Below are 24952 nucleotides of genomic sequence, written 5' to 3' on the forward strand. Positions count from 1 at the left end.
ATGTAAGACCCCATTAATTATAATTACTTTTGTGTTAGTACGATTACCAGTATAGCTACTCTAGCTACAAAGGCTATGGGGAATAATTTTATGACAATTCCAAGGAAACAAAAGACTTCCCAGATTTTCGTTTTTGGAATAGTACTGATAACTTGTAAACTTCAGACAAATGTTTCAGACAAATAGCTGTTTCCTGGTAGCCTGTCACTTTTTAAAAGTCTAGTTTGTTAAATCAGTTTCTTATGTAAAGGCAGGGGGATAGCAGAAGTTAAACACATCTATTTCCTCCTTCAAAGGGTCCCTTATAACTAAATAGGATTTTCTAATAAGACTTAAGTACTTCTTTCACGGGTAGTTACTGCTGTTTAATTACATTTTTTAAAAAACATAGTACAAACTGGTATAGACAAGTTAAGAAATTTAGGACTAAAACTTTTAAAGATTTAGTATTGATCAGTTTTACTAAGAAATAACAAAAATGTACATTAAAATCAACAGTTATTCTGCTATACTCATTGTGTATATTTACTATGTAAAACTGGGTACTAGATGACCTATAAGGTAGAGTTTACTCTCTGCCATTTCAATTCCTCGCAATTATAGGTGTATATTCCACTAAGATAGGAAAAAGGCTACTAACGTATATGTTGATATATATGATGACAAATAAAGAGGTGTACTCACTACGAAATCTTTTTTCTTTGGTTAGATTTGCATATATTTCAGAGACTTTAGGTAGTTACCCTGCCATCAATTACTTCCTAGAGGTTCAGAGTCAAGTAAGCAATGGCTAGAAACTACAGATAGTATTGCGAGTGGCTGCCTAGCAACTGCACAAAAGGGAAAGCTCGTGCACCACAGGTCCTGTGGTTAATTACAATCTGAATTATTCCTATCAGTTCTGTGCCCACAAACAACTGGACAATAACTGGATAAAAATTGTAGAGTCATTGGATTTGCGTATCAAATAGCAATACACTCTGCTTAAAGTCATTTGATTTCTGAAAATAATTAAAAACTTGAGCAAAGACTCACTTTCATGATATCCATAAGTTACCCCAAGGCAGCTGAGACTGAAATACTAGAGGAACAAGAGATGAAGCAGCATACACAATACACTGAAAGTCTGGAAGATAATATAGTGCGTCAGTCATAGGAAACACTTATTGTCACATCTTGCAATTGGTTGCACAGGGGAACAAAAGGAAGAGTCAAACACAAAGAACTGTCCGATACTGTTGTGTTTTAACGACAACTGGCCACTAAGCACCACACAGCTGTTCATTTGCTCCCCGCCCCCCCCCCCCCCCCCCCCCCCCCAGCAGGATAGGGGAGAGAATCAGAAGAGGAAAAGAAAGAAAACTCCTGGGTTGAGATAAAGACAGTTGAATAGGGAAAGCAAAAGCTGCGCACGCAAGCAAGCAAAACAAAAAATTCATTCACTGCTTCCCATCAGCAGGCAGGTGTCAGCCATGCCCAGGAAAGCAGTCATCACATATAACAGTTACTCGGAAAGACAAACACCATAATGCCAAACGTCCCCCACTTCCTTCTTATTCCTTCAGCTTATAAACTCAACATGGTATTCAGTGATATGGAATATCCCTTTGGCTAGTTTGGGTCACCTGTCCTGGCTGTATCCCCTTCCAATTTCTTGTGCCCCTCCAGCCTTCTTGCTATCAGGGCCTGACAAACTGAAAGTCCTTGATTTAGTATAAGCATCACCCAGCAACAACTAAAACCATCAGTGTACTATCAACATTATTTTCACACCAAATCCAAAACACAGCACTACACCAGCTACTAAGAAGAAAATTAACTCTATCCCAGCTGAAACCAGGACAAATACTAATACTATGTGATGAAAAGGTCTGACTGCAACCCAGTTCTTGCTTAGACAAGTCTTGGAGAAGAGGCAGAACTGTTAAGAGTCTGAATGGATGGTCTGAAAAACATGTGAAAGCAAAATCCTCTATGACACACTTGGATTTTCAGTGTCTCCTCACCTTCATTTTGATCACAACCAGTGAAATAGAGGAGAGTGGAAGAAATAAGTAAAACAGAGCTTAGTTTTTTGTTTTGTTTTGGGGTTTTTGGGGGGAGGGGGAGTGGGGGGAGGAATGCAGCAGAGAGGGATTCCAGACCTCAAACCATTCTCAAACAGAAGTTGTGATAACATTTTGCTCAACAGTCAGGAAGTCAAATATGTCCTATTTATAACATCCAAGCCTGTGATGTTGCGACAATTGCCTGCAAGATAAATGGAATAGGCAAGCAAAGAAATAACCAAAACAACCTATATCATTGGCTATGGACTACATCTGTACTTTTATTGCTTTCCAGCAATGCAGGAAGAATCTGCTTTCTCTCTTGCTTGATTGTATGTAATGTCCATGTGTTGTATGAAGCTTGCTTCACGTACAGGCCTTGAAAGAGCACAAGAGGTCATGCAGTGCTTCAGCAGGTTAACAGGAAGATGCTGGTCCCTCCAAAGACCAAAGGCCAAATAAACTTCACCCACACTGAGTTCCCAGTCTGGTGAATAGCATATTCGTTGTGGTGACATACAGGAAGAACTTCAGAACACCAGTGTGAGAGGAATTTTTGAGGCTCACACAGGAGATGATGAGTACTTGCTCTGTTGGAATGTGTAGATGGCCTCATTTGAAAAGGAGATAGTAATACACTTCCAGTGTTAATTTCCAGTAATAACCTCATTTGAAAAAAAAAAAAAAAAAGTTTAGGTTCTAACTAAGAATAGCAAAGCAAATAATGCTTTTCTTTGTAATGTATTTTACAATTTAATTTAGAGGTACTGTAAATGTGATAATGTATCTAAACACAATTTCACTAAGATCATCCTTAAAACTTTGCCTTTTAAAGAAACGTATCAGCAAGTAAGTTGAAACTGCATAATATTTAGTCAGCCAAATGTTTACTGTCTTTTTTGAATGATCCTTACATTTCAATATCTAAATTATACTTGCAACAAAAAAACACAGGCAATTTTTTAATCCCTAATGTAAGCCAGTTAGCTGAATTTGCTTGCAAAATGTTCATAAGGTTAAACGTGATCAGTATTTGAACAGGGAAGTTCCTAGAGAACTTCAGTTGTTACAAGAAATGATGGATGGGAGAATTAACAGGAGATCTTTTCTTGCTGTCTGTTGTTCTGCTAAGAGACACTGGTTGGCAGTAGCTCAATAATCCTTGTAAACAGTAAAAGATTTTAGGCTATAAAAAAAATTCTACATACTCCTTTTGAACTACAGACACTCAAAAGTATCGGAGTTGATTTTCATCAGCTTAACAGCAACAACTGGACTGCATTCATGGTCTCCAGTTTTGAAGTAAAATGGACTGCTATTTTCTTGACTTAATTTTGCAAAAATCTCTAAAGGTTTATCTGCTAGTTATTCACTAAATAATTAAAAGGTTCTTCAAAACCAAATAGTACATGCTTGTATTATCTGTTTTGTTCATCTAGCAAATTATTGGAGGTTTATGTGAGAAAACAAATTTAGAGAAAGACAAAACTCCGGTTGAGAAAGCAAGCAAGCTACTGTATTAAAAGAAATCTAATCCTTCCCTCCTGAAGAAATTTGTTGCTGTTTTCTGGATGGATAAGATAGAAGCTGGGAGTTAATCAGGCATTTGTGAAGGCAGACGGGAGCACATTGCAATTGTTGATGCTAAAGATGTTCAATCCTGACAAAAGCTGTGATATGAAGAGAAATAGCTGTATCTGAAAGAACTGGAAGAGGAAAAACAAACAAGGTTTAACAAGTATGCCACAGGGAACGAGTAGTGTCAAAAATTAGATGCAATTCCATGCTTGAAAAAACACTGCAATTTAAAACGATGGATTAGAAATTAAGAATAAAAATTACGTAGGCTGAAGATTAACCTATTTTTGGAAGTTAAACTTAAGAACGTAACTGAACAGAACATTTATGCATACATGCACAAAAATTCAGCCATAGGTACAGTTTTTATTGCTGTGGTATAAAAAAAAACCACTCTGACATAAAGCAATAAATATGTCAAAAATATATTTTGTTTGGTAAATGACATTTTGCCACCCTTAGGTATAGAAAGTTCAATGAAAAAAAGCCACGCATTCATTTACCTGACATAAACAAATATTGATAAAGGTTTGCCATTAATTCTCCCAAAAATACCCAGACTTTTTTGTAAGCATTGCAGAAAGCACTCAAGCTGAGTGTTAAACTAACCTGATGCAGTTTACTCTGAGAATTGTGACACCACATTCTCATCCCACTCTGAGGTGGTGCGTCTGTAGAATATGCTACAATGTTTTACAAGAGTTGAAATATACCATCTAAAAAAAAAAAAAAAAGAAAAAATTACATAATCTAAAAAAATAATTTAAAATTATATAATCTAAAAATATATAATCTAACTGACATTTTTAATCTCAGGAATCTTATTGGTGTATTGTGCTATACTAATAAATAGAAAAAATACAGTTTTAGAAATAAATATGCTAAACATCTATTTCATAAAATACCATTTTAATCACAAAAATATAAAATATCCTCTGAATTCCTGTCTTAGGTGTTGACTTGAATTTAGAATGATGAATCAGTGATGAAGAATAAAAACAAACTAGGGTACAGATTAAAACATTTCTGGCAAGTTTTGTCCGCTATGTTATTACAAAGTTACATAAATACATATTGAAAAAGGCTATCAAGGAGGACTAAGGCAGAAGTTGGCCATTTTATACCTGTACATGTACTACCACACAAAAGATATGGATGCTCTTGTTAGAAAAACTTCTATGATACACTTGTTTAACATTTTTTCAGTTAATATGTTCTACAGATTAAGTCAATATGTGTATAGTTTGAATATGATGTCGTCTTAACACTTCTAGTCTTCTTAAAGTAGTCAGACAGCTATATCAAAAACCTAGGTGTATTTGGTGTATTTGTTGTTTGCTTTCTTTTTTTCCTGCAGCTTATTCAAACCATAAGTGCAGTAGACAAAGACGACCCTCTTGGTGGACAGAAATTTTTCTTCAGTTTAGCTGCTGTTAACCCTAACTTCACTGTTCAGGATAATGAAGGTAAAATCCATGCCTGTTCCAGGGAAAGTGTTTTATCTTTGCTGTCTGGCATACATTCCTGAAATGTGTTTGCTTTTGATGTCTATCAATATGTAGAGAAATTTTTAAGGCTGATGCTAGCAAGAGTAATAATTTTACCTCCATGTTTGTGGTTTAGGACATCTGCATTTTATCTGTGTAAGAGAGGTACAAATTTACATGTTAAAAATGTGATAAAACAAATTATAAAGCAAATCAGTAGAAGTGTTGGTTTGGGGTAAATAGCCAGATTAAATGCTTGACTGAAGGAGAAAAAAAGGTTTCAAACATGGCTTAAACTGACAAGTTCAGATTTTTTTAGCCTTTCATCACATAGTTCTGATTCCTCTGTTCTCTTTTGCTTCTTTCTGACCATTAATGAAAATAATGGTTCTGAGCGTGTAGCGGCTTTAACTTTTCATCCTTTGTCAGTCTTTTTATGAGAGAAAATTATCAGAAGATTCTATTGGGGAAGGGGGACTATGCACCCATTGTAGCCTTCATCATCAGTATTGACTAACTGAGAGAGCTCTAGATTACAGAAGAAATAAATGAGGAGGGACAATGGTAGCAGCCTTCAAATGCATTAAAGGCATACAAGCAATGGGCATAACCCTCTTTTCCAGATGAAGATTTCAGAAAGTAATAGGCTGAAAACTGCAGAAAAAAATTATAACAGTAGGTAAAGTTATGAACTGAAATCAAATAGTTTGCGTAATTCATAAAATCCCCAGCAGCAGCGGTATTTAAAGATCCATCAGACACAGTTTCTGATGTCGAGTGAAAACAAATAGCATACAAATACCCAAAACCAATAAAGAAATGTAATAAAGCAAAACTGCATTTCACATCATGGAGGCTATGAAGAAATATGTAATTTAATATTGTAAATAAAGATTATATTCTGGTGAGGAGGTCCTGAGTGTATAGAGGTAGAGATCTTGCTATTTCTTTTGTATCTGTAATTACTTTCTTTCTTTTTCAACATGGGTTATTTTAATTTCGCCTGAAGTTGGCTGGCAAGATAGCTAACTACTTACCTTAAAAGATCCACAAGTATGATGAACTTTTTTCCTTCTAAAGGAAACTAAAACTGTATTTTTTCCCTTTTGAACCAAAAAGTTAGCAGCTCTGGTGTTGGCTCACACTCGTAGTGTTGTGGCACTAACAACAGAAGAAATAGTCTCTCGCTGTTACTCATTTCTTCTCTTTCTTTCCTTCCTTCTGGCTGCTCAGTGAGCAGCTTTTGATGCTGAAGTATACTGCATACAACTAATATCTGTCTGCTACAAATACAGTTTAGTAAGTTCACTTCTCAAAATGTGCAGTAATACCTCCTGTCTTTCACATTTTCTGAATTCCTAAGACAATTTTTACCTCAAAAAAATCTACTCCGTGTGCTAAGGTACAGAACTCATTGTTCTACAGTATGTTGGAAGTGTTTTGATGTGGAAAAGCTCATACTGAGTTTACAGATAGCATTCCCATGGGTGTTGTCACAGAAGATCCGTAGGGAGAATCTTTCAGAACATAATCTTTGTTGAACAGATAAGTGGAAGGTTATTTTTTCTCAGTTGGCCACTTCATTTCAGGGCTTCAGCCCTGAACTGGAACTGTGTCATGCACTGCATGCATTAATCTATAAAACATTTTAAGCTTTGAGAAATCCTCTTTTCAAATCACACTCAGAGGTGGTGCAGGAGCACAGAGGAGCAGACCAGATGTACAGAAAAAATTATAACTAGTTTTCTGATCAAATGGGAATGTCATTAGAAAGAGAGACATGTCACTGTGATATCAGGAACAGTTTCAAAATGCTACCAGTGATGTAAAATATGATGGTTTACATGGACTATAAATTATACACTTCATATCCATATACTCTACAACACTGTATTTTAATCAATTCAGATAACACTGCCAGAATTTTGACAAGAAGGAATGGCTTTAGTCGACATGAAATAAGTACCTACCTTCTACCAGTGGTGATATCGGATAATGACTACCCGATCCAGAGCAGCACGGGCACGCTGACCATCCGGGTGTGCGCCTGCGACAGCCGGGGGAACATGCAGTCCTGCAGCGCTGAGGCCTTGCTCCTCCCGGCTGGCCTCAGCACGGGGGCACTGGTTGCCATTCTCCTCTGCATCATTATCCTGCTAGGTAAGAAAAAAAAAATCATATTCCTCCCCATAAACAAATGCTTTGGGCCTGAATCTTTTTACAAAACTATGCAAGTTGGTAAAATTAATGATAATGGATTTTGCAAGAAGTAGTTCACTGCAATTTAAAACAATACAAAAAAGGCAAAACCTGTTTCTCTGGGAATTGGCCATTATAAATAAGAATTTCAAGTCCCAGACTGTTAAAACTATCAATGTGCAACCAGAAGCTCATTTTTGTTCTTTCATTAAGTTGTCCAAAAAAGATCAAAGAGGAATAGCATAATCAAAAATCACTTTAATGTCTTTCATTTTAATTTTTTGGTTGTTTTTTTATTTAAATAACCATCTGAAGTCAACATGCAGTATATTTGACACAGAATATGCTAGTAAATAGTACTTTTACTATATTGAAGCACTGTCTATCCAGAGGTTTCTGTGCTGTCATAAAAAAAATACGTAAATTTTGTAAAACTGCCCATTTTGTGGTTTTCAGAACATCACTTAATGACCTACAATTCACCTCAAAACGAGTTTTTAACAGCATACTTTGAGCTTAAAAAAGGAAAAATATCTTCAGAACAGACCTAGCTATTTTGAAACTCATTAAAGTTACAGAAGGAGCGCATAGTCAGGCTCATGGCGGCAGAGCACACAATGTGTATTCAAAACAGCACATTTTGATATAGACCTTACTGTGGTACCATAATACAGATACAGGTATTTATCCATTTATCAGACATACATGAATTGTTGAAATGTCGCTCTTGTACCTGGTGGATTTGCTACTAAGCAATTGCTAAACAGAGATCTTTAGCCATTCTTTGTTTCTCACTTTAAGTTATAGTGGTGCTGTTTGCTGCTCTGAAGAGGCAACGAAAGAAGGAGCCTTTGATCCTCTCTAAAGAGGACATCAGAGACAACATTGTGAGTTATAATGATGAAGGCGGTGGAGAGGAAGACACCCAAGCCTTTGATATTGGCACACTGAGGAATCCTGCAGCTATCGAAGATAAGAAGCTTCGACGAGACATTATGCCTGAAACTTTATTTGTACCACGGAGGACTCCTTCAGCACCAGATAACACAGATGTCCGAGATTTCATTAACCAAAGGCTAAAAGAGCATGATACTGATCCTTCTGCACCACCGTATGACTCGCTTGCAACCTATGCCTATGAAGGAAATGATTCAATAGCTGAATCCTTGAGCTCCTTAGAGTCGGGTACTACTGAAGGAGATCAAAACTATGATTACCTCCGAGAATGGGGCCCTCGGTTTAATAAGCTAGCTGAAATGTATGGTGGAGGAGAAAGTGACAAAGACACTTCTTAACCTACAGTAGGCTACATTTTTGTTTCCTTTGACTGGAAGTAATTTTACAGACACCTTCTGCACTCAACAGTATTTAACATTCAGGAAAATTTTCCTGCCACTCAACACAATTGTTTCTTTTTAAAATTTGTTTTAAATTTGTCCATTAATGTCAGTCATTCTTTCTAGTAGGATGTCACTTGGAATATATACAGCATTTTATTTAATCACCTTCCAAGAGCCAAAGCTATGGAAATTCAGTGTTGTCCATTTTAGTAAGTAAAATAAACAATATCTTACCTTCAAAAATTTGAACAGGGTGATAATCCCTTAAGCAACCTCATGTACAAGCCGCTTCTGTTAGGTACATGTCCTATCCTTGCAAGTACAGCTTTTAAGATGGCAAAGAAGAAAAAATCCAATATGTCCTGTTCTGTACATTAAAATTAAAACAAAATGTACACGTGGTGTTAATAAGTGTAATATGCAGCTGGTTTAAAAAAAAAAGTTTGTGCAACTTCATTTCATCAAATTCTATCTGCCAATGTTTTATATTTATATTTTTGTATTTATTTTTAAGAAATAAACCAGTTTTTACAACTACGTTGATGCTTGCCTCCCTGTTCTGGCCATGAATTCCAGGACTGAAGAGAACATGAAATTTCTATGTTGACAGCACCACCAACTGCTAGTACTGCTATGCTGCAGTGTTGTCCATACATTTAACACAATCTGAAGTACTTTTGTTCACATGGGGAGGATCAATTTATAGACCTATTTGCTTGCTCAAAAGTGCTACTTCCTACAGTTGTCATGTTTAAGAAGAGTTTTATTTTTGAGCTGAACTAATGAGGATGTATTCTATAAAGATGAACTGCTATTTTGTCTCAACTTGAATTACCTTAACCTAAAAACTAGGTACAGTGTAAATAGTATAAATGACAATTTATTTTACCCCTTGCCATATCCTTGGAGTTTTATTTCCCAATAAAATTTAGGAAAAGCAAAAATAAAATCCATTTCAGCACTATAGACGTTACTGTGCAAATAGCATTTTCTGTATAAATATATACCATTTTACTGTAAAAATACCTCAGCCTAATAAAAGTGGGCATAGGCACATACAGCCACCTTGCAGACAAATCATAAAAAAGCATTCAGGAGGTCATAATTCATTACCTTATCTAATTTATTTTAGGAACTGGATCATTTAAGCAACTGAGTCCAGTCTTTAATATTACACCCGGTCACAGAATAGTATACTATGTTCTCCATGCTCTTATATGCCACAGATAAAGTCATAACATCTTAGTCAAATGTAAAGCCATATAGTAAAAGATTAAAGCTGTGAGTATCAGGTGTCATGGAAAGGGAGAAGACAGGACTCATGGGCACTATCGCAGCATCTTTCTTATAATAGTGAGGAACTGGAAAATGAAACTCCCAGACAATTCAAGGTAGAAAAGGTGTAAAATAGGATACCTGTTTCCCCAGTAGTACCTGCTAAGCCTAGTCACATGAATTTGTATGAAACCTAACAAAATGTAACAACATGTGGTAAACAAGACCCTGGTATTGTTCAGTCTGAATGAATTTTCTGTACATTCTTACGAAAAAAAATGCCACAGGACCACACAAAACAAAGACAAAATATGTTAATATTGCATTTCAGGTCGAACTTACAAATGACTTGCAAGAGTGACCTTATAGATGTTTCAATATTCAGAAATATATCGTAACTATTGCAGTCGCTGGACCTGCAGGAGACAGTGAGTTCTTAGAGTCTGTTGCAAAAAAATGGTATTTGGGGTTTTGTAAAGAAATTATGTGAAAGAAGGTGTGTACAAGATCTTACATTAACAACAGCATAAATAGTAATATTTCATGAGGCCTTCAGGGAAGAGGTGGTGGTAAGAACTGTCTAAGCAGACTGAAAAAAAAAAAAAACCCAGGGAATAAAACAAGCACCTACATCAACAAAATCCTCACATTGCACGTGATCAGGTCAATATCCATCAGCTGCCAGCATTGTATATGTAGAAGTTTTTTCACTTGTTCACTGTTACAAGGTGTCACATTTCTATTTGTCCTTTAACTCCATTTAATACTATTCCAAGCACAAAGTTTTTATCAATTGTATTACTGTCTGTCAAGAAGCTAACCTTCATTTGTCTCATTCATTGTCCAGTGTGACTCTATTGCCCTTGAATCAGATGTTCCCATAGTGGGTTTTTTTTCCAATTCTGCTTGTGCTACCTACCACAGAAAGTGGAAGAAAAAGAAGGAAATTTGCTACATTATACTCATTTAAACCTGTTTTTACAATTTGCTTCTGCTGGAGTAACTACAAAAATACCTATTAAGGGCTGCAGAGCTGCTAACTATGCTAATCATGAATGATGGAGATAAATATTTCTCCAGGTTGTTTTAGTCTGGTTTGCCTTTATTCTAACAGAAGACAAATGTTTTACAGTGTCTCTTTAGGTTTATCCAACATTTGGGAAAAAGTAAATACTTCCTTTTGGCCCACCACTAACTCCTCCAAAGAAAAATCAATGAACTTTTTAAGGAGCTAGTTATCAACATATATCTGATTTAAGCATATCAACAAAAGAGTTTAGGCTTTCATTTTTGTCAAGTGAGTGAACTAGAGATCTGACTATAATTCAAGCCCTGTATTATCGTTATCAGATGCACATGAACAGCACAGAAATCACTCAACAGTAATCTGTTCATAGCAAGATGAGCAGATAGATGTTCAAGCTAAAACAATTTCACTTATTCATAACAGTGTTATTTATTATGTCCAAAATCATTAAGTAAATAGCAACCATAAGGAGATAATAGCAAATATAAGGAGACATGTGAATACAAATATTTTTTTTCAAGAAATGTTATGGCTTCTCTATTGTCTCTCCAAATTTTCAGAGGCTTATTCAAACTCTATTCTAATATGGTTGAACTGGCTGAAAAGTCACTTTCCACATAACTGAAGATCTAAAATATAGTAATAAGAACATGGGAATTGATAAATATATAAGCCAGATATAGAAATATTTTATTATTTTTTTATTTTGTGTTCTCTTCTTTATATCTATTTTTGTTTTCATTTTAAAGTAATATAGTCAATTGTGAAATCAAAGTGTCAGTTTTAAAACTAACTTTTTTTCTGAATGCAAGTTGCTCTTTTTTCAAAAAATAATTTTTCAAACCAAACATTTAACATTTCTCAAAGCTTCATTGTCTTTATGTTGATGTCAGCCTCAGTAAACGATGAAAAATAAAAAAACTCTTTGAAAAGAAATATGAAAAATACTCTTTCTTTAATTTTTGGCTACAAACCAGAGATCAGATATATTTTTAACATATACTTGGCAAAATACTACTGAACATTTCCACTAACATTTGAAAAATAATATTTTGATTATTGATTAAGCATAAGAAGGAAAACATTTTCTAAATATACTTGCACCCATGTTTAGGTATTGTGTGTGGAAACTTTTAGCAAGCTTCTCTTATATCCGTCCTTTTGAGGGAAACAAGAAATTCTAATTGTATAATATTCATTAAAATGCAAGAGGAAAGCCAACAGTTTAATCTAGAAAGTATCTTTTGTGTTCCAAACAGGCTATAGGATGACAAAGTAGTGACTTGCAGCTGTACAATTAGAAGAAGTACAGCAAATCCAAAAAAATAATTGTTAACTCCTGAAAATCTTAGGAAGTCATGACAGTATTGACAAACTTTATTTTACAGAGGAACTTTGATATATTTAACAATGGTGCTTAAAAAGTGTCTTCGTCATAATGCACATCTCTATTGTGCATGTACCCTCATGAATTTCATCATTATAAAGAATTACAGAAATAATGAACATTTGTAATTTTGATGGGTTTCCACATAGTTTGGTAATCTGCTTGTTCATGAGGACATGTTCATGTCAGAAGATTTGGTCACCTTCAGGAACTTCATTTACTTGCTATGAATCAACAGTCATAATCTTTACATGTAGAGGACGGAACTCCAGATTTCATAGTCTGCTTAGATACCCAAAAGGTGAGAGACCTTGTCAAACATCAAAACTCATAAGAAATTAAGCTTCCATATAAAAAAATGGAAAGTCCTTATGTGGGCAAAAGACAGAAAATCAATGATAGTAAATATTCAATAATCTTAGTAGAGGAAGGCCAGAAGTAGAATCCTTCAGGAGCTGCTCTTTTGATGTGCAAAAGGACATGAATAATGGAGTTAGAAAGCTTATTTGTGTTTGTTACTAAGTTTAAGATGAGTAAATAAAATGGCCTGTCATAAGAAATGGACACATTGCAACTGTAAATGACTGGACAATAATCTAGCAGATAAAATCACTATAGATTAATGTGAAGTGATGCAGTGATGGGCATGGTTATTCACAAATGAAATCTTGTAGTTCTATTATCTAATTATGGGAAAACTTTAGCTCAGCATTAAGTAAATAAAGGAAATGAGGAAAAGAACAAAAAAAATTGTTTTGCTGCTATCTGTCATGTCCTTATATTGAAGGTTTTATCACAGTCTTTATCACATTCTCCCCCAGACAGGATATTCTAAACTAGAAAAGATAAAGAAGAGGTTAAGGGATGATCAAAGGCAGAAAATGGTTTCTTTGGGAGGAACAATGAGGTAGGTTAGGATTCTTCAGCTGATAAGAGATATGTCATGTCTGTGAAAACATAAATGATATAAAGGATCTACTATTCACTTTGTTTTTTAATAAAATAAACACTAATCATTAATAAATACAACAAATATCAAGTTCAAAAGGAGGAAAAAGAGGTTCTTTTTCAGAGAGAAAACACATAAAGCTGTGGAGCTACTTGCTGCAAGGTTTTGTAGATGCTAATTGCTTAAATGGATTATAAATGGATTGTCAGTGGTCATAGAAGTAACTTCTATATGGAAGTGTCACTACATGTTTACTTTATACTTCCATTCTTCCCAACCATCCACAGTTGGCTACCATCAAAGACCTTTGGATTTCTAGTATAATGACTTGTATGTCTTCATTTTTATGACATTCCCCCTGCACCCAAAAACAAACCCCACCTATAATTCTGAATGTAAATGAATCAGCAATCCTGGACATTCTTTCTTTATATCTGCAACTGCTACTGAATCATCACGGGATAATTTTACAGAAAATGCTTTAACAGTATCCAGAAAAGTAGACCAGGAAAACCAGGTGGTATTGATAGAAAAACTTTATTTTACCTGTACTCAGCTAAACTTACCTTGCCTTCAAGACAGTTGCCCTTTTAATGTAAGTGGGCCCAAAATATGAAGTTATTTGGAGAAAATTTAGGGGCTACATTTTCAAAACATTGCTGGCATAATAGCTAACAATCATTAGGTTTAATGTACCTACATTTAAATCAACATTTAAAATATTTTACTCTATATGAAAGTCCATCAGACACAGTAAAGGATATTATAGTTAATTTAGCTGTCATAAGCAACACTTTCTTTAGTAACAGAAGTTGGTGAAACTTGTTTGCAACTCAAAGGCTGATGAAAATTCTAATATTGGAAGGAAACTGTTGTCCATATTCTCTCCTTCCTCCAAATTATTGTTTGAGAAAATATTATTTCTAATGTCAATATTCCATATACATGTATGTGTATGTATGTGTGTTCTAGATAAATATACATATATATTTACACAATATATATGCATGACATGGAAAACAGTCATGTTTCATTCATATTAACAAGGGACAATTTTGGAAATGTCACCTTTCCAGGTGACACTTCCAGCAGAGAAACCTTAGACAACTACTATGCACAATTATCCGAAAGATATATAAACCTTCCTGCATCATCATCTCAAAACAGTGACCTAAGCATCCTTGCTATAAATGAGGCTGGAAGACAGAAAAAAAGAAAAGCATGAAAATTATTTCTGACCTTTAATTATATCATCTGAAAAACACGTTTTGTAAAAAAAAAAAAAAAAAAAAAAAAACAACAGTCCTTTGTAGCTAAGGGCTCAGTCTGGCATTCTTCCATACTACTGCACTGTTGAGGGAGAGAGAAGAAACCTTCTTCCTTATTGCAGTTTTCCATATACCCCAAGTGTTACAGAAACTCCTACATTCTCTGCTCTCTTAGTTCATATTGCTCTATTTTCCTCAGTTACACACTATGTAGCTTGTTTCGGGAATGGTTCAAGGCTACTGTATGACTATTTTGGTTAGACATTTGCCTGACTGGATACAGAGATCGGGATCTGCATTACAAATATTCCAACAAAACCTATGCTTTTCCAGGGAAGCAGTTTTCTATTTCTAGTTCTACTACAGTCTTAAAATAATTATTGGTAATCATAACCTATATAGTTTTGAATTTCTGAGCTCCAACCTTATGGAAAAATGTTCCTTGCATGCAAAACTATCAGACCTTAAGACCAAGAATTCACAGCTACGTATCTCAGCTAGAAAGTATTTTCTTTCTTTAGTAGTTATTCCTCAGCTTCTTATTTGTAAAATACAGATAAATAAAACTTTTACACCATGAGAATTTTTCTAAATTAATTGTGAAAACTCATCTTCTATACTGGTGAGCACCATAGGAATTCCAGAAAGAAACATATTACTTGATAGCTCCTTCTGAGCAGAACAGTGCAAATGGAATGTATGGCTACATGTTGGACAAGGACAATAGTTACTTACAAACTGGATGCCAGTTTTCATTCAGTAAAGGAGAAACCTGGAAAAAACAGCACATGATTAAAACTAGCTCATAACACACATAAAATGAAGAAATGACAGGCAATCACAATAATGGCATTTCCTGAGTTGCCTTTGAAACCTTACTAATGTCAACTAATATGATTTTAAAGTATGATGTTAATTACTATGCCATAAATGTAATCAAATTTTCCTTATAAGTTCAAATTTTCCTGTTTTGTAATGTGTGATAAATGATTTCATAGGTACAGTTTTTAAATGTAACTAGTCTAAGATTCCTTTGTAGCTTTAGCATTCATAAAAATTGGAGTTTATTTCAAATGCAAGGAAAATACATTTGTTTCTCTCTTTCCTTTAAATGAGGGTCTACCAGATTATTGTTTTCTAAAAAACCAGAATCTTCTATTAAACTTCCCAATAAAACTTCAGAATGCTTTTCTGTCATATAGCAGGATAAAAAAATATATCCCAAACCTTCAAATAATAAAACATTTAAAAAGGAAAGCCTTGATATCAGCAGACATAAGATCAGATTCTGTATTTCCCTAAACCTCCAGCTCATAGGGTAAAACCATGATTGAATGATGAGTTGTAAATATTGTTAAAGTAGATTTAATTTTTTTTTTTATTTATTCCTTTATGGTAGCACATCAAGAAACACCCAATTAAGACTATGAGTTATTGTTGTCATTTTACTCACATGCATGTCCCTGACTAATACTGTAGGCCTTTTCTTGACCCTTAAGAAATGTCAGAACAACATCAAATATTGAATGTGCATTGCTCAGCCTTCTTCATTTGGTTCAGGGCATAACATTCTTGCAGATATAAAACATGCTTGCAAACTGAAACTGTGTGTTTTAGCTAAGACAGCAAGCAAACTATCCTCAAATATCTGCTTTCAAAGTTCAAATCTGTTCTTCCAAATCTGTAGTTCCAGAGCTACAAACCTGATTGATTATTCATCATTACAGAAGGATGCTAGTTCTTCCACCATCAAGTACAGCATGTGTTACAAAAGAAGCAAGGGCCATCTATTTCTTAAGTATGCTTTAACGCTATTAACATGAATGGGAGTAAGATTTATTGGAGATGCCTAAAACCAGATTTGAGAGTAACTTTGAAGACCTGTAACAGGAAGATCAGAGGAAACCTTCCTCAAAATTGTTTGTATGAAAAACCAGAACAACTCACAGAGCTAACAAGGAAATACATTGTCTAAATAGTTACGTTTCAACTTTGTAGCTATTTTTCATCTCTGTCCATTTTGATGAAAACAAAACATTTCTATGATTACATCCATTAATTTAATTACAATAAGTAAAAGCAATAGTAATCAACATTTATATGTGCAGATAGAGTCTGTGTAAGCCCACAGAAAATGTCCTGGTCACTGTCAACTATTTATAAATTTCTAAGCCATTAAATGCACAAACAATTACCTTACATAAGGTATTAAGAGAAAAGCAGTTCATGTTCAAAAGGAAAATGTCAAACAGGAGAGAGGAGCAGTTTGTTTTTTGGGGTTTTTTTTGACTAGTTTTTGCCTCGCACCCAAATACTGTGAATGAACATGAATTCATACTGCAACTGGAGTTTAAATATAAATTCATTCCGATTTATAAAACAGTGCAAGCTGAACAATTAGTTTCATTGATTTTTGTGCAGTGTTGCTACAGGACAAAGTATTAAAATACTGTAACAATAAAATGCTCTATTACTTGCAGAGATGGGAGATGTTTCCTTCTACCATTGTTTTGGCCCTATTTCTTCCATGTTAACAGTGTATGTACCTCAAACAGTTAAGAGGTTCAGTACAAAAGAGTCATTCACAGTCTAATTTAATATTTTTAGGCCCTTGTCCCGCCTGGTGCCTTGATCTTCCTCTGCTGATGTTAACTAAAGTAAAGCCCTAAGTCTAGTAAAATAGTTTGATACATTATGAGACAATAACAAAAACCTTCAATTAAAATATTTTGTTTCTGAGAAACTGAAAGTTTACTGTTCCCTCATTTATTCTTCAATATAGAAGAACAGTCACAGAGCTATAATAAACAAAGCAGCATACTGTGGATTTTTTCACTCTTTTCTTCCTCTTCTTCAGCAGAGTCATAACTTAATCTGTGTTTTGGTGTCACATCCCACCAAGAAGGGAAGAGTGACTGTTTCGCTGATTACCCTGTTTGCAATAGGGTATACACAGAGGTCTGTAGGTAAACAAAGACTTTTATTCCATAGTCAGGCTCACTGATAAATAATCGGGAAGCAGAAATGCTTATCACTTGCCATGAATATAAAGGTTTATGTCTTGCATTACTTACTAGAAAAAGGTAAAAGAATAAGAGAAAAAGAAGAGGGGGGAGGGAGAAACACAGAGAGATCACCAGTCTTGGATCCAGCATCAGACTTGCCAATGAGGGGTATTGCTTGTAGGAGCACTTGTCCAGAAGTCCCTTCTTCTATTCTTATTGCCTCCTAAAATGGTGCTTGCTTTCCTCTTTTATTCTTATCCTTCAGTGTGGACCATCTCTTATTAAAATCAGCCTTGCTTGCCATGTAAATTAGCAACCGTGCTCCTTACAGCTGGGAGGGGTGGGGAGCGGGGGCAGGCGGCAGGCAGGTCTTTTTGGTCTCAAATTGGGTCAGTGGTCACGATCTTCCCCTGCCACATTTGCCTTTCCCCAGGTACTGCAGATTCCTGCTGACTCTGCTGCTTCTGGGGCCATTATTCACCTTTTGGGAGGCTGTTCCCTCTTACCAGTCTTTAGTTCATACAAAGGAACCTTTTGTTTGATCTTGGGAGTGTTTGAAACCTGCCTCAGACAGGCTCAGGGGATCTCCACCCCCTATTCCACCAAGGAATAACAAGCAAGTTGTTATTCCCACCTAGCTTTTTTGTTAGATTGTTTTTCCAGTTGGTCTCCTCCTACATCCGGACATGAGGGAGATTGAGCATGCAAAAGTTTTAGTAGATTCTAGTAATATATTCTGGTGTAATTCTGCAAAGAAGCACCATTATTTTAATGGCATCTATCCCAGATGGATAAGAAGAAAAACAAGTTTATGGAAAACACAACTCCAAAATCTGTGATACTGCTCTGATTCATAAAAACAACTAGAAGTAGTATAGCAAGGTTTTACTCATGACTTTCAGAAAACTAAAACTGAGGATGACCTGTATTTCTGCCAAGCATTACTATATTTCAGGGAAAAGTTGCTGTATTTCGTAATTTCTTTGAGAATCAGATGTATATGTTAATAACATACTCGTTTACTAATTGATTTTAATATATTTGGTTACAGGTACCTGTTATCTTAACCTGAACACTTACGAAGGATGGCAAGAATTATACAAACATGGCCCATTTTGTGATCATCTTTGCTAGTGCTCTTCCTAAAATGTATACATTTCAAAAATATCACCTAGGCTGCTAAGGAGAGATTCAACATACAACTTTCTACAGTACATTCTGTATGCCCAAATATTTCTGCTTTTCAGTGAGAAACTCTGTATTTCTAATGGCTGTGTAAGATATCATATGTTTTGCTGATTATGCAAAGATCAAGATATTTCAGTTATATTTTCTTGAGTATACTTAAATAGAAAGCCAAATATTCAGCAAGCAACAATGATGTTTTTACATGGGGGGAGGGGGGGGGGAAGCGAGTTGCTTAGTTGCTTAAATGTTAGGTATTATGATATTGCCAAGAACTTGTATCAAACTGAACTCCTGACTGCTATGTTAACTGCATATGACATTCTAGCAAAACACATTTTAGAATTGTACAGGAATCTAAAAAATTATTTCAGTAGTACTACTATATGTCATAACATTTACACAATATGGGTGTATCAGCTTCCTCTGATGGAGAGCTCTGATCAGCTCCCTCTATTAAAACGTATCTGGTTCACATTTCAGTATATCATTAAAGGTATCAATTACACAAAGGTGGAGTAGCTCAAGAAATATGTCATATGGTTTTGTGACGACACAAGGCATACATAATATTATACCACTAAGAAGCATATAGGAAATGGCTCAGGAACTTTGAATTAGAACTCTTGAAATCTCTTCTCTAGACAAAGCCATTTTACAAATACAAAATTAACCACTGAAAATTAATTCTTATTCCCAAGTAAGCAGCCTCTCATTCATAACATTTTACTTCAGCACTGTTTCAAGTAGGAAAAGAATGAGTTACATCAAGGGGGAAAATAAAGTTTATATTAGCTTATACAAGTACCCTTATTATACTTTTATTAGCTTAGTGAGCTTTTGCTTTAGGATAACGAATCAGGACACAGTGAAACATTTCTAGATTTTTTCAGTATAATTGATGTGTGAATTGATGAAACAAAGCAAAGAAATAAGTAAAATCACAACATAATCTAATGCTATATTTGGAAATAAAAAGACTTTTTAAATGGACCTCAAATCCTCCTATTTTGATTTGTGGGTCTTTCATCCCCCTTACCCACTCTGAACATATTTTTTTTTGCAACCAGATTGACATTTTAAGCAGAGATATATTATGCAAAAATGCTTCAAAACTGCTTTCACCTTAATGTTTTGGGCTCAGTCGCATAATGATATTAATTGATTCCACGTGAAAGATTAGATTGCTGGAATAATTTTTCTTTCAACTGTATTTTATTTAAGGTATCCTCAAGTACCTTATATCAATACAATTCATAAAATACTAGGAAGGGTTAGAAAAAGGAACAAACTTTAGATGTTTGTTAAGAGATTTTGAGTACAAATGTAACATCTGTAAAAATGCTCTCTTAAAATTTTTTTTTTAAGTTCATATTAAAATAACATGATCCTCATAACAAAAGGTCTCATGTCCCACCCCCATACTGCATTTCTCAGTGAAATTCTTACAGAAACTTCTCAATACATTTTACATAAACCATAAATATAGCAAAAGATTGCCACTCCCTTTAGCATCTCTTCTGGGTTAAAGTCTCAAAATTGTTTTAGCTTTTCTCCAGCTTCTAATGGCATCCTGCTCAAGACTTTGAGAGTCATTCTTGGCCAGTCAAATCCTATGTCTGATGCCTGAGGCTATGACTATTCATTCTTTCCATGGAAATCTCTTGGGGAGGTTCACTTCATGTATAAAGGATCTGTATTGTTTTTTCAAATACCAAGATAGGAAAATACAATGGTGTTCAAAGCTTTCCTGAAGCTTTACCCCTTTTCTCATTAAATGTGAGACATTCTTCTTTATGGCATTCACAGTCTTAAAGGAAGGGCATATAATTTCTCCAAGGCAGCTAGATCAGCTGTTGCAGAAGGTTATGGAACATTTTCAGGCTGAGACAAAATGTAATTTTATATAGCATCTCATCTTTCATAAAATGCTTTGTAAAACATGGCAATAGAATACCTGATTTAGCCAATTCAGCTTCTACCATCATAACATTTCTGGCAGTGAAACTGTTCTCATTTTCCTTCATCCAAATTTTGAAGGAGAGTAAGTATATTTCATGAAGTTATTTTAGGTTTTAACAGGAAAGAACGACAACTTGGTATCCTTTTTCCAGATAAACACTTGAGATTTTTTCTCAAGTATCCTTTACTGGCAAAATTCTAAGCAGTAGAGGAAGAATAGCCAGGAGTTTTCTTTGAAAATAACCTAGCCTTATTTCCTTTAACCCTTTTGAAAAGGTGTTTCACACCTTATTTCTGCAGATGTTATACCCTGTGAACTCTTTCTTTTACTTTCATGGTAGTTAGTTATCTCACATATTTTTTGCAGTTCTGTTTTTTCTGGCAGTTTGTGAGGGTTTGCAGTACAAAGTGAATAGTATCATCCTGAGAGAGGGGAGTTCTCTATTAAAGTCAAAACTCAATGTCTTACTTTCTCAAACACCCACTGCTATGCATGCTGTTGTACAAGGCTTGACTGTTCATAAACCATTTTCCTTTTCTCTTGGTCATTTAATAGATTTTGGCTAAGAACTGAACAGGTGTGATCAAATACAGGAGGAATCTATTAACATAGAATACTAGCATAGAGAAAAATACAAAATGTTAATATGAAATGTTTCTCCCAAGCTTATTTTTGAAAACCACAATACTCTTGTGGAAGGTTTTGTTTAACTTGTGATTAAAGACAATGTTACCCAAACAGATGGGCCAGCAGTATTGATCACCAGTGGCCACACATGGACATATGTCATTGGATGGGGTTCAAGGGTTTTTGTTGCCGATTTTTTGGGGGTGGGGGGTGCACTGGGGATGCAGGGAGACCAGAACAGCATTTCCAGCCAGAAATGTGAAAGCTGGGTCATTACTATTTATGCATAAAATATATGCTCTAAGACACTAAACTGTAGAAAGTTTGTTTTTTAATGTAAACCAAACCAAATACATGTTGCAACAATGTCAGTTGCCAATGTTTGGAACAGATAATTGGAAGTCTTTGTACTCTAGTTAAAACTTAAGTTTTGTTCACAACTGAAAATGTTCTATCTTTCTGCGCTGCTCTTGGTTTTTTACTGAATAAACAGTCATTGATCACTCTTGATACAAACACACTTTATACAACTATGAAACATAGGCAACAATAATTAAACTGACCAAGCCAAACATTGTCTTCAAACTGTTCAGGTTCCAGCTTTGAGTCCTATCTCACCAGCCCTTGTTTTTGCATCATTCTAGTTTTTCAAGTATGAGCAATCTTTCAGTGGAGAGGGATAGAACTTTACTTACCTGTTTAAGGCGAGAAGTAATGGATAATTGCCATATGGTAATGACGTTCCTTTTAGATGTAGTGACTTAATGTGCATGTGCCAGTTCATGCATGCATTTTGCATAGATTGAAAAAAGTATGATGATAACTTGCAACCTTCTTTAGTATCTCTTCAAGGATCAGGTCTCAAAATTGTCTTTGCTTATTTTCATTTGACAACAGCATGTTACTCTTCTAGAGACAATCCTGACCAGTCATGCCCTATGAATTTTCTCAGCTTATAATACATTGATTGGTTTAAAACTTTTTTAACTTTCCTGCTTATCTTTGGAAAATGCCTACCTCTTAATTTGACCAGGCATGCAAGCAGCCTCTTTAAAATTGACCAAATGCCAACTTAACAACCTCAAAAACATCTCTGGAAAGTATGAAATAAAGCAATAATAGCCATTTTAAACTTGGCAATAAGGTGCTAAACCAAAGCTGTGTGGATGATAACTAACAGTGTTTGATTGAATTCTGAGACTGCCTAAACCTTTATTAGAGGTTACAATTGAGTTACAGCCATCAGGAAAGAATTCAACACAAATAAACCAGCAAACAGCTTTACCATCAGGCAAACTCTACTGTCCATGCTGTTTCTCCATGCTCCAGAGGCCAGATCACACTCCTCCTTGCCTCTGCTTCACCCAGAGCCTCCTCTCCTACACTCCTCAGAGCTATTTAACCACTTTGCTGTAGGATCACAGCTGCACATCATCAAAGCAAGGCCACAGCTGCATATTATCAATGTCAATCAACCCACTGTCTTCATTGCCCTACAATTAGATACCTTTTCCATTTTTGCCCCATATAGAGTCACCTCTGTCTAAAAAAATCACAACATAGATTTAATTAACTGTCTGTTAACAGCACAATTAGATAAATAGAAGCTAGCAAATATAATTGATTTTTGCACTAAACAACCGCATCAGACAGTTGTACATGAGTGGTGATGAACACAATTGTTTTGATACATTCTTTGTCTTATCTGTTTGAATGCAGAGAGATGGAGCTACAAATGAACAACTGGACCAAGAGTGTCTTTGCTCCTTAAGTCAGTGGGTTAGAGCACACAGCTCCAGGTCCCACATGCAATCAAAGTATTCTCTTAAACACTTTACCACAGCTTTTATTTAAACACTATTGCTACCCAAGATTACCCAAGATCTGGAACCATGTGAGTGTACTCTTGTTTGGGTTTTGAAGAGGACTAGCTTCTGCTACTTTTTCTCCTTCACTGCAGCCATGTCCCTCAGCACTTCTGCTTTTAGTGCACTGGATAAGATGGCTAGACACAAATGGAAATCAGAACTCTAGAAAACAATGAAAATGAGTTTTGTTTTGTTGGTGGGTTGTTTTGTGTCTTTTTTTAACATAGACCCCATAATTTGAAGTACATTAAAGTGCAATATCATTGCACAGCTGGAGGTGAAAATGCTGTTTTTATACTAAATGAGTCCAAACGAGTTTGTGGAGACATTAACCTTTCAGGAGAATGACAGTGATAATGAACTTCTGCAAGATGGCAATTTAAATGTCTTGTCTTCATATGTTATCAAGAGAGAAAGGCAAAGTACTGAGTTATTTGATGGGGGCATTTCTTTCCTCTGATGAAGGCAGAGGTGTATTTATGATAGCCTTTTAAAGTCACAGGTAGGACAAACAAGAAGCCTGAACTACACTACAAATGTTTATTTATATAAGGGTATTGAAATTGCAGCCTACCAAACAGGGACATAGTTAAACAGTAGAGATGAGTTAATTTCGTAGCTTGCTGACACCAAAACTAGAGATTTTATTCTTCATAAGGTTCTCCTCTGCATCACCTGAATTTCTGAAACATTCTGCCACATCCTAGGTGCCAACTCTGGCACTTCTTAAGCTGACTGTTGAGGAATTGACCAAAAGGCAAGTAAACAACTCAGCAAAACATGGAAAACTTGGGTGTTCTTTTCGGTTTGTTTGTTGGGGGTTTTTTTTGTAGGATCAGAAACAGATCAGAAAATTAATAGAGGAATTGCAAAGGAAAAAAAACAAAAACCAAACCAACAACAAATCTTTGCTAGCAGCAAGCTTTTATCTGAAAACAGTCATATTAAGATTGCTCAGATGAACTCAGGATCTGACCTAGTAACTCAGCATAAGATGTCACGAAATGCACAAATATCTAGTACATGTTTGAGATATGCGTAATAGAATGTGACTCACTTGGAGAAGCTGACTTCTCAGGAAGAAGAGTCTTAACATTAGTCATGAGCCTGATGTATGTTTTTCCTCATTTTATTTCATTTTTCTCTAAATGTAGATATGACAAAAATTTGCAGAAAATGTTTAAGCACAAAGAAACCAAGTGACTGGGAATGACAGAAAAGAAGGCAGCAGAAATTATCAGGATGCTTTGACTTAGCCCAAGGCCTACCAGAAGAGGTTGGAGAAGTTTTTGGATGATAAATGGGTCTGCATCAAGCGTTAGAAAACAGTGATTACCCCTTGTAAGTCTGGTAGGGACAACTCTCCTTTTGATATGTAGAAAAGTAGCACATTAACTTGGGACACAATTTATTTTAATTATTGCATAATGAACAGCTTTATATTTAACCTTTGGGTTTATATGTATGCATGCATAATATATATTTTTATAGACGTTTCTATATATACATGTATGAGAGAAATTAAAATACTCTTCTATACAGAATATTTATGCCTCCTGTGTTGGTGGGCACAATTCTTTGAGAGACTACTTTTCCTGGTCTAATACCTTTTCTGCTTCACTGACTGTAGGTCTTCACTGAGCCACAGCACTCCTTTCTGTACAGTGTACATCCAAGAACAGCCATGAGATTATTATGTGGCAAAGAACCTTCAGTTTTTCACCTAAATACAGGAGTTTAAAATTA

At 35.2% G+C, this 24952-nt stretch overlaps 1 protein-coding gene across 1 annotated transcript in view; it reads left to right on the forward strand.

The window, feature by feature from the left end:
• The window catches only part of CDH10 (cadherin 10), a 102695-nt gene extending 93509 nt beyond the window's left edge, over positions 1-9186 (forward strand). Inside the window, exons 10-12 of the mRNA XM_005434820.3 lie at positions 4984-5092; positions 7022-7273; positions 8114-9186. Coding sequence (XP_005434877.1) covers positions 4984-5092; positions 7022-7273; positions 8114-8607 — 855 coding nt within the window. The 3' untranslated portion in view covers positions 8608-9186. The remainder of the gene's footprint in view (positions 1-4983; positions 5093-7021; positions 7274-8113) is intronic.
• Positions 9187-24952: the final 15766 nt, after the last annotated feature.

Source organism: Falco cherrug, chromosome 3, assembly GCF_023634085.1.
Source record: "Falco cherrug isolate bFalChe1 chromosome 3, bFalChe1.pri, whole genome shotgun sequence".
Classification (NCBI taxonomy): domain Eukaryota; kingdom Metazoa; phylum Chordata; class Aves; order Falconiformes; family Falconidae; genus Falco; species Falco cherrug.